General features: G+C 54.6%; 1 protein-coding gene across 2 annotated transcripts in view; it reads left to right on the top strand.

The window, feature by feature from the left end:
• Window positions 1-12172, top strand: part of MSRA (methionine sulfoxide reductase A) — a 153320-nt gene extending 141148 nt beyond the window's left edge. For both annotated transcript variants that reach the window (XM_049771142.1, XM_049771143.1), the window contains exon 6: window positions 11463-12172. In XM_049771142.1, coding sequence (XP_049627099.1) covers window positions 11463-11627 — 165 coding nt within the window. In that variant the 3' untranslated portion in view covers window positions 11628-12172. The remainder of the gene's footprint in view (window positions 1-11462) is intronic.
• Window positions 12173-12700: the final 528 nt, after the last annotated feature.

The raw sequence follows: 12700 nt of genomic DNA, 5'->3' as shown, positions 1-12700 counted from the left end.
TGAGTAAAACCATGTGTGTGGGGCGAATTCTCTGCTTTGCTCTGGGGCTACAGGCCACACAGGCAGGCAAAGGGGGATCTGGGGTCACCCCTCTGAGCCATCATCTGCCCATCCTCTGTCCTCTTGCTGGGCTCTTCCTGACATTTGGGCAAGGAACATTTTTTTTTTTGCTGGTGTTTTTGCTTTTCACGCTCTCCCCAAGTGCTCTTTTGCCTCCGTCAAACGCTCCCTAAAAATACTCTCGATATTTTTAGTGGCCACACACTGGTGGCCGGGCGGGGCTGCAGTCCCCTGGCGAGCAGCAGCTGACTTGGTATCTGTTAACTTGGGGCCATCTGGTGCCGCCACAGCAGCCCCGGAAGCAGGAGCCTCCCACCCCAGGGAGCCGGGCCTGGGCCAGACCTCAAGAGTTCAGAGGTAACCGGGGAGAGGGGCATGCACAGCTTCATAAAACAGGTCCCCGGGCTGCTCCAACATTGGCACAAGGAGCTTTTTTGGGGGAAGCCAGAGGCAGAAGATGCGTCTCACTGTCATGCAATCCTGGGCCACACCTTCCATGTAAGGGCACTGGACCCAGCACCACCATGGCTTCATGACGGAGCCAGACTCTGTGCCCCAGTGAGATCCATGTCATCCACAAGATGGGGAAGACAGGGACAAAGGACAGGCAGTGGAAGAACTCGGAGGCTTGGCAAAGGTGTTTTCTGGAGGAACAAATTGTTGCTGAGATTTTTTTCCACTGTCTGAGAAAGGAAGAAGAGAATGAAATCGCCTTTGCACATCTTGGTACCGATATCCCTAACCCATGTTCAGTGGCAAGAATGCCTCGAAACAGCCAAACCCAGTGCCCATTCTGTTTGAGGGCATGTCCCCCACTAACATCAGTGCTGTCTGTAGCCATACATGTCACTCTTGTCTGTGACAGTCCCATTGCATAACCAGCCCAGGAGCCACAGAATTTTTGCTCTTGTGCCCAGGATCCCAGCCCTGCTCCTCTGAGGCCTTCCCTTGCACCATTTCCCTGGAAGGAGTGTCAGTGCAACAGGCATGTGGACCCCAACTATGGGGAGCTCCAGGGTTTACCTGGCCTGTGGGCTGAGTCTCTGAGCCCATACTTGGCCCCCACAAATACAGGGAGGTGATGAGGTCTGTCTGTAGAGGGAGACAGGAGATTCTAGGTCTGGTATCACAGGTTCATTGGGGTCGGAACGATAGCAGTGGGGAGGGCACTTGCCTTGCACGTGGTCAACTTGGTCCCCTGAGCCTGCCAGGAGTGATTCCTAAGCACAGAGCCAGGAGTAACCCCTGAGCACCACCGGGTGTGGCCCCAAAACAAACATTTAAAAGGTGGCATATAAGGGACAACCATGCAGGGGAGAGAATGAGGAAGCAGGTACTGTCAGAGGGAAACCCCTGACCTCGTGACCCACACAATCAGGGTGAGAGCCTCATTCCCAGCTCTACAGGGCCAGCACAGAGTGGAACCTTCCAGGGAAACACTGATCTGAGGGGTTGAGGAGCAGGATGCCCTGCTGTATTGGGGGGGGGGGCTAGCATCATAACTGACATTCCCAGGATTCTCGCAGACTGCAGAGCCCTTGTCTGTGACAGTCCCCATTACATAACCAGCCCAGGAGCCACAGCATTTTTTGCTCTTGTGCCCAGGATCCCAGCCCTGCTCCTCTGAGGCCTTCCCTTGCACCATTTCCCTGGAAGGGGTGACTCGCGATGGCTCACTGCATGGCAGTGCTCTAGGGTTGCAGGGCCCTGTCTCCCCAATGAGGTCAGTCTCTGCTTCTGGGTGCCTCGCCACCTCCCCTCCCCCTGCCCCCGCCCAGGACATGCATTTCCTGCTCCCGACCTGAAACCAGCCAGCTGTTTAGAGAAGCCTGGATCCCCGTAGAGGCCAAGATGCCATGAGTTCACAGACTGGGACCTGAATGCCTGTTGGTCCATTTGTCCTGGTATTTCTGTCCAGCCCTGCTCAGGAGACTTCAGGGTGAGCTACAGACTTGATAGTCTGAGTCAGCCCTGGAGGGTCTTCACAAGCTTCCAAAATGAGAGCTGGGCTGCAATGAGCCTCTCACCCTGATTGTGTGGGTCATGAGGCCAGGGGTTCGCCTCTACTCCTTCCTGACAGTACCTGCTTCCCCATTCTCTCCCCTGTATGATTGTCCCTTATACGTCACCTTTTAAATCTGTTTGTTTTGGGACCACACCCAGTGGTGCTCAGGGGTTACTCCTGGTTCTGTGCTTAGGAATCACTCCTGGCAGGCTCAGGGGGACCAGGTTGACCACATGCAAGGCAAGTGCCCTCCCTACTGCTATCGTTCTGACCCCAGTGAACCTGATTGTAACCTGCTTCAGCCCCTGCATCCATTGGCAGTGCAGTGGCCAGGACCATCCCCACCCACCAACATCCCTTAGAGTCACTGTGACTGTGGGTCCGGCCTCCTGTTGGGTCGCGGGCGACACAGGTTATCCAGTCCCCTGCGCACAAGTCTGTGGCAGGGTTCATGGAAGCCCTTGGTGAGAGCAGCCAGCAACTTCCCTGCATGACTCTTATGGGTGTGAGGATTTAGGAGGTGGGGAGTCCCTTAGCCCCCCTCCACACACACCCAGTCTCCATGTTCTCTGTCTGACCTGTGTGACTCCATGTGGCAGAAATATGACAGTTTCAGGTGAATCGTCCAAGTGACCTTTGGAGTAACACTTGTCTTACCTTGTTTTACTGTGTCCTCAACAATGACCCCCAGAATGTTAGGGACACTGGACACTCATTCTTCTCCTCTTCCTTTCCTGGTGTGGGGGACCCTATCAGTTTCTGTCAGACTGGGACGTCCTTCCTGCCTGAGATCAACTCTTGGATCCTCTTCCTCAAATCCGCTGAGATCTTGGCCCCTTCCATCATTGCCCAGCCCTGCTGGGGGGACTCTGTCCCCCTTCTCACCCTCACACCAAGCCTCAGAGAGCCCCATGCAGTAAGTTTCTTAAGCTGCAACCCCAAAGCAGAGCTGCAGAGCACTGCAGTTAGAAGAAGCTTCCAGCTCCTCATCTTCCTGCTTCCCCCCTGCGCCCTAGATGGCTTCTAGTTTCCTGACCAGCTTGCGCCCTTCTCCTGTGCACACCCCCTTCCCCCAGCATCTGTGCCCGTTTGGAACTGAGCGGCTTACCTGCTGCTCTGAATTTCCAACATACCATCCCAGTTGGCTTTGCCAAGCAGCGAGCTGCCAGCCATCTGCCACCAGTCGGCTTCGACATTGTCTCATCTCGGAATAGCGCCTCGGAATAGCAGCGCCCAAAGATTGACAATCCGCCAGCGCCACAAGCAAAGCACCAAATGGGCTCAGAAGGACCCGGGTGGGGAGAGGCACTGGGCAGGGCCGGGGAGGGGGGGAGCTGGTATTTGGCGGGGAGGACATTATTTTTTAAAACCTGGTTTTCCACCAATATCACACCTGATTTAATTTCAACTGCCCCAGCCTGGCTCCCCCAGAAAGGGCATGTCCTTGTGAGGGTTGTGGGCTTGGGCTCTGCACCCCAAGACCCCCACTGCTCTGAAGAGTTAGGACCCCAGATCTGCAAGGGCCGTGTCCTGACCCTCCTGTCCTCTGGGCACCCTGAGGCCCCCCAATGTGGGCTCTTGCCATTGTGTGAAGCCACTCAGGGGAAGGGGTTGTAGATGGGAAAAGGAATGCAGAGAGAAAGCGGAGCAACCTCTCCCCTTGTCTCCTTTCCCTTCCTCTCTCTCTTTCTCTCTTTTCCTTTCCCCTTTCTCCCCTTTCAGCTGTCCTCTCTCCTCCTGTCTCCCCCTCTCCTTTCTCCTTCCAGTCCTCTACTGGACTGCTGCCCCTGTGAAGGCAGCACTGGGTAGAGGTGAGGCTCTGAGATGAGGCTGTCAGAAGAGTTGCTGCGCCCCCTCCTCCCTGTCCCCAGGCTCACAAGCTGGCTCAGGCAGCCCCCCTCCCCTCATCAGGGCCCTCAGTGCCTCCTGTGCCTACTAGGGTTGTCTCTGCCTGTCCCCTTTTATGCTGCCTTCTCTTCCCGCACCTGCCCAGGGAGGGCCGGGGCCTCTGTGGGCCTTGGGATTCTGAGCCACTGTCCTGCTCACATCACCAATGCATGAGGAGCTCCAGTCCCTGCAGTGACATCCAGTGGGGTCCATGGCCTGGGAGACCCACAGTCCCCCACCTGCTGGCCAGGCCTTCATACCTTTTTGGCATTTTGTCTGATCACCAGGACTTTTCACCAAATATTAAGCATGAGACATTCAAAAATTGTCCAACCGTGCCTCTCAACATAAGGAAAAATATTCCTGTTGTTTTTCCCATGTAGGTAGGACATTCCTGCCACCTAGTGGTAGAGTGCCTGAATTGCAGACCAAGTGCTCTGGGAAAGAGCCGTAGCCCAATTAGGACTTCACAGGAGCACTGGAGGCCGAGTACCCTACACATGCAGGGCACACACTGCCTGCCTGCACCCCCATAGCCCACCCACTGACACCATCTGACTTTTGCTTTATGTTTCCAAAATCCCCAAACATCAAGCCACTGTTTGGTTTGGAAGAATCACAGAGGGGAGGCAGAAGGAAGTTCCCCTTTCAGGCGGAAATTGCGCACCTGGGGTGTGGCAACATGCCTCAGGTCTACTTGGAAACTTACTCCTGCAGGTAGTAAAGCATCATCGGTCTGTAAGGACCATAACTCGGGGTGCTTTAGAGCCATCACAGAGGGAGGAAAACACCCAAAAGCCTAGGCGAGAAGAAGCAGTGAGAACTGGAGTTAGCCTTGGTGGGCTTGCAGGTGCCCCATAGAGGGACATGGCTCCCATGAGCAGATGACCCAAGGACACAGAGGAGTTGGCACCTGGCTCCGGGCCCACGTGGTCCAAGATACACCCACCCAGGAAGTACTGTCCTCTGGCAGCACCAACTCTGGGTATGTTGTTGGCAGGCCAAACTGCACCCACATTTTTCCAGCTGCCCCATCCCTATCACAAATGCCCCCCACCCAGTGGTGATGGGTGGTGGAATAGTTCTGGACCACCTGGGTCCTGGGTATCTAGGGATAAAGTTGGGATGGGAAAGACACTTGAGAGTGGACAGAGAGTGACCGGCCATCCAGTCTCCCAGGCGCTGTGAGCTAAGAGTGGAAATGCTTGTAGTTGATGAGTGGTAGGGGCATCTTCATGCTGGACAGAGAAAGAACTTCCTTGCCCCCTGACTAGCACACTGTCCTCCACCTGCCTGCCTCACCCCTGAAAGAAGCATTTTCTTTGCTGCTGGTCCGGCAAGCTCAAAAGCCATTGGGCAGAGCACAGTGACTAGCAGCCAGAAGGGCAGGTCACGCCCTGGCCTTTGTGAGCAATGATACCTGGCCCCTCAGCCCCTCTCATTTCTGTTTCACCAGGCTCCAAGCATCACCAGGGTATCCAGAAACTAGGGGTCAGAGATGTCTGCAGTTGGTGCTGACAGGTGTGTGTGGTGTGTGTGGGGGGTGGTGGTGGTGGCATAGGACGACCTTCACCCATGGTACCCATCATGGAATACGGGGCTGGGCTGTCTTCGGAGGTCGCCTCTGTCCTTGGTGCTGGACCAAGCCTCTGTCCTGGGTGCTGACATGAGGGAGGACCTATTGAGGGCCTGGCCACTGCTGCCCTTCAGACTCAGCCCCTGCCCCGCCCTGTCCCATCCCTCCCTCGATCACAAAGCAGCAGCGAGTATAGAGCCTGCAATTCTTTGCAGGGGGTAAACACTCCAAGGACACCCCCACCCAAATTCCTCTCTAGAGCCACAGTGCTGGCGAGGCTTCAGTATTCAGGCAAGGAGCTGGAAAATTTCCAGGCAAATTCCTGCTCCCCCAGGAAGTGGCTGTGATTGTGTCGAAGCCCTGTGTGTGTGTTACATAGGGTCAGGGACAGTTCCTGCTTCCTATTGGCTTTTGGATCCTCTTTGGGAAGAGGTTGAAGGAGTTTGAAGGCTCTTTGACCTTCATTGGGAACCTTGATTCTTTTTTTGACCTTGAAGGTTATTTGACCTTCATTGGAAACATCAATTCTTTTTATATAAATCACTTTATTTCACTAAGATCATATATCACACGGTGGACATAGTTGATCATAATATTAGCATTTGTTTCCAAGTAAGTGGGAGTGAAATGATTTTAAAAATAAGAAAAAGGGCTGAAAAGAAAGAATGGGAAAAAGTACAACAATTAGCAAATTTGTGGAAATGATTGTATCTCACAGTGAGGTTATTATGTCATTGTCAGAGGATTAGTAAACTCTTGTTGCTAGTTCATCATCCCATTACTTCTTTTGTTGCTGAACATTTGGTGACTTTCTTTCCACACTGGTATCTAAAGTGGTGTATTGCAACTAGGATGGCAGTATTTTAAAAAAAATTATTGGAGTTATGTTGTGGCCACATTTGCTGTCAGTCCAGGAATTCCAAGCACTATTGCTGGTATTCTGGCTTTTTTGGGCATGTTTTCAGCTTCCAGGACTTTTGTAAATATGATAAGGCTTACCCAAAGGGTACACACACTCACTCCAAAAAAACATCCTGGTGATGCCAGCTCAAATACTGGCATACCTGAAGTTTAGTCAGATTGGAGTCTCTGCAGAGTCATAGAGAAGTGGTGAGGCAGGACCATTGGCAAAGTGGCAATTATGGGTGATGGGTGCAATACTTATGACTTTGGCAAGGCAGGGGCTTGACCTGCTTTCTTTCCCCGAGATTGCCAGCTTTCAGCTGCATGGCTGGTGTGCCTGTGACTTTTTATGGATTTCATCTCTTTTGAGAATGGAGTGAGTCTGTGGAACTGTCTAGATGCAGACATGACATATGCATCTTGTGGGGAATGTTTTAAGCTGTCAGGGCTTCTGGAAGTTTGAGAAGGCAGGGACGGTGCCCGAATTCACTCTCAAAAAGTCCTGGAGATGTCAGGGAACCTCAATTCTTTTTTTGGGGGGGGGGCCACACCCCGCGGTGCTCAGGGGTTACTCCTGGCTGTCTGCTCAGAAATAGCTCCTGGCAGGCACGGGGGACCATATGGGGCACCGGGATTCGAACCAACCACCTTTGGTCCTGGATCGGCTGCTTGCAAGGCAAACGCCACTGTGCTATCTCTCTGGGCCCGGAACCTCAATTCTTAAAGCTGTCCAGGCCAGGGGATGTGTGGGATCGAAGCCCTGTGGCCTAGCCCTAGACTGAAGTTTCAGCCCTGGGGAGTGAGCCAGCTGCTGCTCAGAGCCACAGGCATGTCTCCCACTGGTCAGTGCCAAGTCCTGCTGCCTCCTGCATGATGTGCTCAGGCCTCCCCATCCACATGGCTTGGTTTCAGCGAGCCCCTCATAATCTGGCAGTTCTGGTCCCCTCAGTCCTGGGTCTGGGTACAGACTCTATTGGACATGGTACCTGTCATTGGCACAATAGAAAAGCTCCAGGCAGCACTAAGGCTCCTGCCCAGCTCCCCCTCCAGCTCCCATGTCACGTTTCCACAAGAAATACCCGCCCTGGCAGAGGGTCAGGGATCCATCCGAGGGCCCTTGTGACTGGGACACCTATTTCACCATGAAACGCTTCTGTATGACCCCACGCTTTACAACCTGACTCAAAAAGGGGGTGATGCCCTGCCCCTAGGGGTGTCCTGGGAGACCAATTTGATCTCCCAGAGGTGCTGAGCCCCTTGTATCTCTCATGACCCTCAGAAAGTGTTCCCTGGGGGCATCTCAGCCCCATAACAACCCCTGCTTGCCTGACCTGGCCACCATGTGGGCGCCCCACCCAGCTCTATGGGGATCGCAGATGTTTGCCCGGTGCCAGCTGCTACTCCACCAGCTGTTCCGCCTGCAGAAACCTCTCAGCTGCGAAGGGCTGGTCCTTCCACTCAGCTCTGTGCGCGTGAAGTCAGGGGGTCTGCCAGCTGGAACAGGGAGTGGGTGGAAGTGGAGGGGCTGTTCAGCTCAGCCACAGGAAAAGCAGGGCAAGGATCTTTCCTTTTCAGGCTGACCTTATTCTGTCAAAGGAGCTACCTTGCTCCTCAGGGCACAACTCATCATGGCAGCTCCAAAATCTGCTTCTGAAAATAGCCCAGAGAGGGTCGACTGCAGCCCAGTGCCTAGCTGGCACTGCCCTAGGAGAGCTGGCAGCATCTTTGGTGGGCCCAGTGTGGGGGTAGCTCTGGGAGAAAACCCAGTGCTGGCCAGCCAGGGCTCAGCAGATCCACCGCCAGCAGCACTGGGACAACTGCCTGTTTGCACAGAGGCGGTGGCAGCTGCCCGCACTGGAATTTTCCATGTTGGAGGGCAAAGTCGCTCCTTTATTTAGCAAATGCGTATGAGTGTTTCCTGGTGCCCAGCACTGCACCTGGGCCCTGGGGCCTGTGGGAACTGCTTACATGTGACCTCAACCCAAGGGACACCAGCAGCCGACACCCATGACCAAGGGCACTGTAAAGGGTGTCTGGGAGAGTCACTTGCTTGTCTCTGATGAGCCTCGAAGAATGCCAGCACAGGGATGAGGCGGCTTGCATGGTCCAGCAGGTCTCAAGGCCTCGGGGTTCGTCATCAGGGCACAAATGAGCTGCCCTGGGCAGTGAGGACAGTGGGGAGAATGTGGGGAAGCACATGAAGGATGCCCCAGAGAGGGAGTGTCAGGAGCAGACAGGACGATGAGTGTGTATTGTTTTGGGACCTCCTGCCATTTCCACAAGGCTACAGCCTTTGGGGGGTGGGGGAAAGTGTTTGTGTGTGTGTGTGTGTGTGTGTGTGTGTGCTTGTGCATAAGGATGCAAGACTGAGACATACACACATGCCTGAGGGGTACATGCTTGCTGTGTGGACCAGGTAAGACAGGACAATGGGGCCTGGGCCCCCTCATGGATGGGCACCAGATTAACCCAGGGCTGCATACTCAGGCATGGCAGGTCTTGCTCCCACTGGAAACTTTTGGGTGGCATTTCTCTGGTCCCTTCTGTGCACGCTGTTCTGGCTTTATGAGATGACCCAGCTGCTGCTGAGTTCTCTACCCGCTCCTGCTGATCTCAGCCTGTGGGCAGAGCCCTTCCTGGCACAGAATCCCTTGAGGAATTGAAGCAGCAGTCAGGGTGCTGGGGTGACAGCAGTCAGTGTTCCTGGGCAGGGCACCATGCAGCACCGTGGTGGGCAGCTGCTTCCACTGAGGCTGAGGAATGCTGTCATCCCCACACCACACATCAGGCACACCAAGTTGACTCATTCCAGGGACCCCGGGGCTCAATCCAGAAGACAATACAGGGAATGCTGCTCTATGGGTGTAAGTCTATAAGGTACCATCTGTGGGTCTCTGAGGGAGCGTCTGGGGGGTCTGTGAGCTCCGTGGTTCTGTGAGGGAGCCTCTGTGGGTCTGAGAATTGCAGGTGTGCAGTCTTCACTGAGCACTAGCACGACCTTCTCCCCATCTCTGCCTTTTAATCCCCCCCCCATAAAGGCTGTTTTCCTTGACTGAAATCACATTTATTTCAATTTCATCCCCAAGACAAAATCCAGTGTCCTTGGTCCTTGGTTGACTCTGAAAAGTGACAAGTGGTTTCTTTTGTGTAGGGAAGCTGGGACGGGAACAAAGACAGATGCTGCAGTTCATTGATTCCAGGTCTAGAAAAACCGACTGACTCCCTAGGAATAGATATTGGAGTATAGTAACAGAGAGAGAGAAATGAGGGAGGAAGGGAGAGAGGATGGAGAGGGAGGAGAGGGGAAGGGAGGGGACTAGAACCCAAGGTCCTGCCAGTCTCTTTTCTCCAGGCTCAACCTCCCAGGCCAGACACCCACAGCCCGTGGACTCGCTGCCACAAATCCACGTCAGTTCTCTGAAACCAGTTCTGGCCATTTCCATGCACTGGAAATGTGATTGTGAAACACAGAAATCATGTGTTTTGCAAATAATCATTGTAGCAAGTCAGCCCCTGAAGAGGTTGACTGATGGTGGGATGGAGAATGAGGCCCTTTTCTTCCAGCTCGGAGTACACGTCTGCCACCCTGTCTAGCCCACGGTTCTGAGGTGAAACGGCGGGTAAACAGCTCGCAGACAATCAGGCTCGTGGAAATATTTGCTTTATTCGGATGGACAAAACTGAAGTCCAAAGACTCAGATTCAGTTCCAGCCAGCCAAAAGCTCCCGGCCTTCCACAGACTCCTGTTTTTATACTCCAGAATCAGGTCCCACCCAATGGTGGGATCAGATACCAACCAATGGTGAAAGCAGAATCAGGTCCTACCCTAGGGTGGGGGCAGAATGCCAGGTCACACCCTAGGGTAGGGCACAATCACCTAATCAGTTTAGGGTGAGCAACATAGTAATCCCCCAAAATATTTACATACACAACAATCATATCGATGCCCACACTCTGGGCTTGTAGAAGAGTCAGGGCTGTAGGGGGCAACGTGGCCCTGACTAGTGGCTCCAACCAACAGCCACTGTCTCTGACGGGGCCCTCAACCCACGGTCTGGCATCTGGGCTGAAGAAGGGCAAGTGTGGCAGTAATCTGAGCTATTCATGCTGTAGTTAGTGCTCCTGCATCTGCCTGCTTGGCCCTGGGACTCTGCAAGCACCTGATCTGGACTTGGAGGCGCTGTCCTCAGTTCTGAAACTGGGGACACCAGCCCCAAAGGTCAGGAGAGCCCCAGGAACTGCAAGACAGTGTCTGTCTGATGGGAGTCTGTCCCCGACTGCACCCAGTGCCTCCTCCGCTTTCCTAGATGGATGCACTGAATCCTGTTGTGTCGTGGTTGAGGCAGGGAGGGAGCTCGGTGTGGGATGACGGGTGATGGAAAGGGGGCCCTGGAGAAGCATAGAAAGGAGGACAGCTTCACAGGGAGCAGGCAGCTTCCCCGATGGGTCTGGCCAGGGCGCTGCTGGGCACCGAGATACTCAGGTGCCAGTATGTGACCTGCCAGCTGGGCTGAGGTCCCGCAGGTCCTTACCAGGGAACCAGCCAGCCAGGCTGGTCCAACTGCCAAGAGCTGAGACAGGAGTGGACAGAGTCCCAGTGAAGATCCCTCACCTCACCGCACCCTGGGGTGCCAGGCAGTGATTCCATAGGAGACCACCTTCCTTCCCCCTGGGTCGTTGGTGCAATTTTGTGTCTCACTTGAGCCAGCCTGGGTCTCCACTGCCACCAGAGGGATGGGCATGCCACCTAGTGGCAGTATCTGGTACTGCATCTACCGCTGCACCGGGGAATGCGTGGGGGGCATCTTTGATGATGATGGGGGAGGGGTGAGCTGCTCCCCCCCACCCGAGAAACTTCTGTAGAGCTGTCTGGGAACTGTGGGCTTTGGACCAGGCCATCCTCACTGTGGGTGCAAGAGAAGTCAGAGGGAGGGGGTAGCTTGGAGCTCTTCACACCTCACCTGAAAGAGCTGCGGGTCTGGGGGCTCCCTGCACCTGCCGCAGCCTCACATGCCTCTGACCATCCCACAGGTGCTGTCGGAGCAGGGCTATGGCCAGATCACTACGGACATCCGGGAGGGCCAGGCCTTCTACTACGCGGAGGACTACCACCAGCAGTACCTGAGCAAGGTGCCCGATGGCTACTGCGGGCTTGGGGGCACCGGCGTGGCCTGCCCCATGGGTGTCAGGAAGTGACCTCCAAGCCAGCCCCCCTCGAGGTCGGGATGCAATTCCTGCGCTGGAGCAGTTCTGGGATTGTCCAGAGCTCCTTTCCATCCATCTGCCCATCTGTCTATCCATCACTCATCCATATACCCATCCATTTGTCCATCTGTCTGTCCATCCGTCCATCCATCCATCTGTCCATTCATCCATCCATCTGTCCATTCATCTGTCCATTCATCCGTCCATCCATCCATCCATCCATCCTCACAGCCTACTTTGTCAATACTCAATGGCATGTGATTGATCTCTAATGGGTGCAGGGCTGTGGACTCTCGGAGTGCGGGTGGAATAGGGGTGACCTGATGTGCTGCTCACCTTTCCTAGTCCTGATGCCAGCTATGGAGGAGCTCAGGGCAGAGCTGGGAGATTTGGGGTAGGGAGGGGGTGTTGGGAATCCTCCCTCCACTCCTACTCCGGCTACAGTGCTCCCTAGAGTCCCTCCTTACCCACTCCCAGTGCCTTAACCGCAGTTGCCCTAGGAATTTGTCCCTGAGTCTAATAAAGTTTAGCTGCCCGCTTGGACTGTCCCATGTTCATCTTGTCTCCCCTCTTTTGGCTTGTAGAATCAGAGATTTGAGCTCAGAGAGCCTTGTTTAGGAAAGTGGTGGTGGGAATGATAGAAAATTCCAGAACTAGCCTCTCCTCTCACACCTCGTGCTTGTTTGGTTGAGACTGTGCTGCCCTGCCATCCTGGGGCACAGAGCCAGTCACACGGGTCCCCAGGTCTCTTGATTCTGAGAGTCTGAGAACAAAGATGGTGGAATGCCCAGGGTAGTCTGTCCTGCTGTCTTAGAGTCTTCTCAGTCCAACACCCTGAGGAAGGTATCCGTGGTAGTGACACTTGCCCCAGAGGCCTAGGAGATGGAAACTCAGTTGGTGCAGATCTGGGAATGGGACACAGGCTCAGATACTCTCGGCCATCACACAGCTCGGCCCACCAGCTTTTTCTTCTGGGATTCCCTCAGGGTGACCCGAGAGTGAATGGTCAGGGAGGGGCTGGGTGGGCAGCTGGGCCCTGCTCAGCATCACTGCTTAGGATACTT

Source organism: Suncus etruscus, chromosome 4, assembly GCF_024139225.1.
Source record: "Suncus etruscus isolate mSunEtr1 chromosome 4, mSunEtr1.pri.cur, whole genome shotgun sequence".
In the NCBI taxonomy this organism is placed as follows: Eukaryota; Metazoa; Chordata; class Mammalia; order Eulipotyphla; family Soricidae; genus Suncus; species Suncus etruscus.
This window is presented reverse-complemented; position numbering and strand designations above follow the sequence as displayed.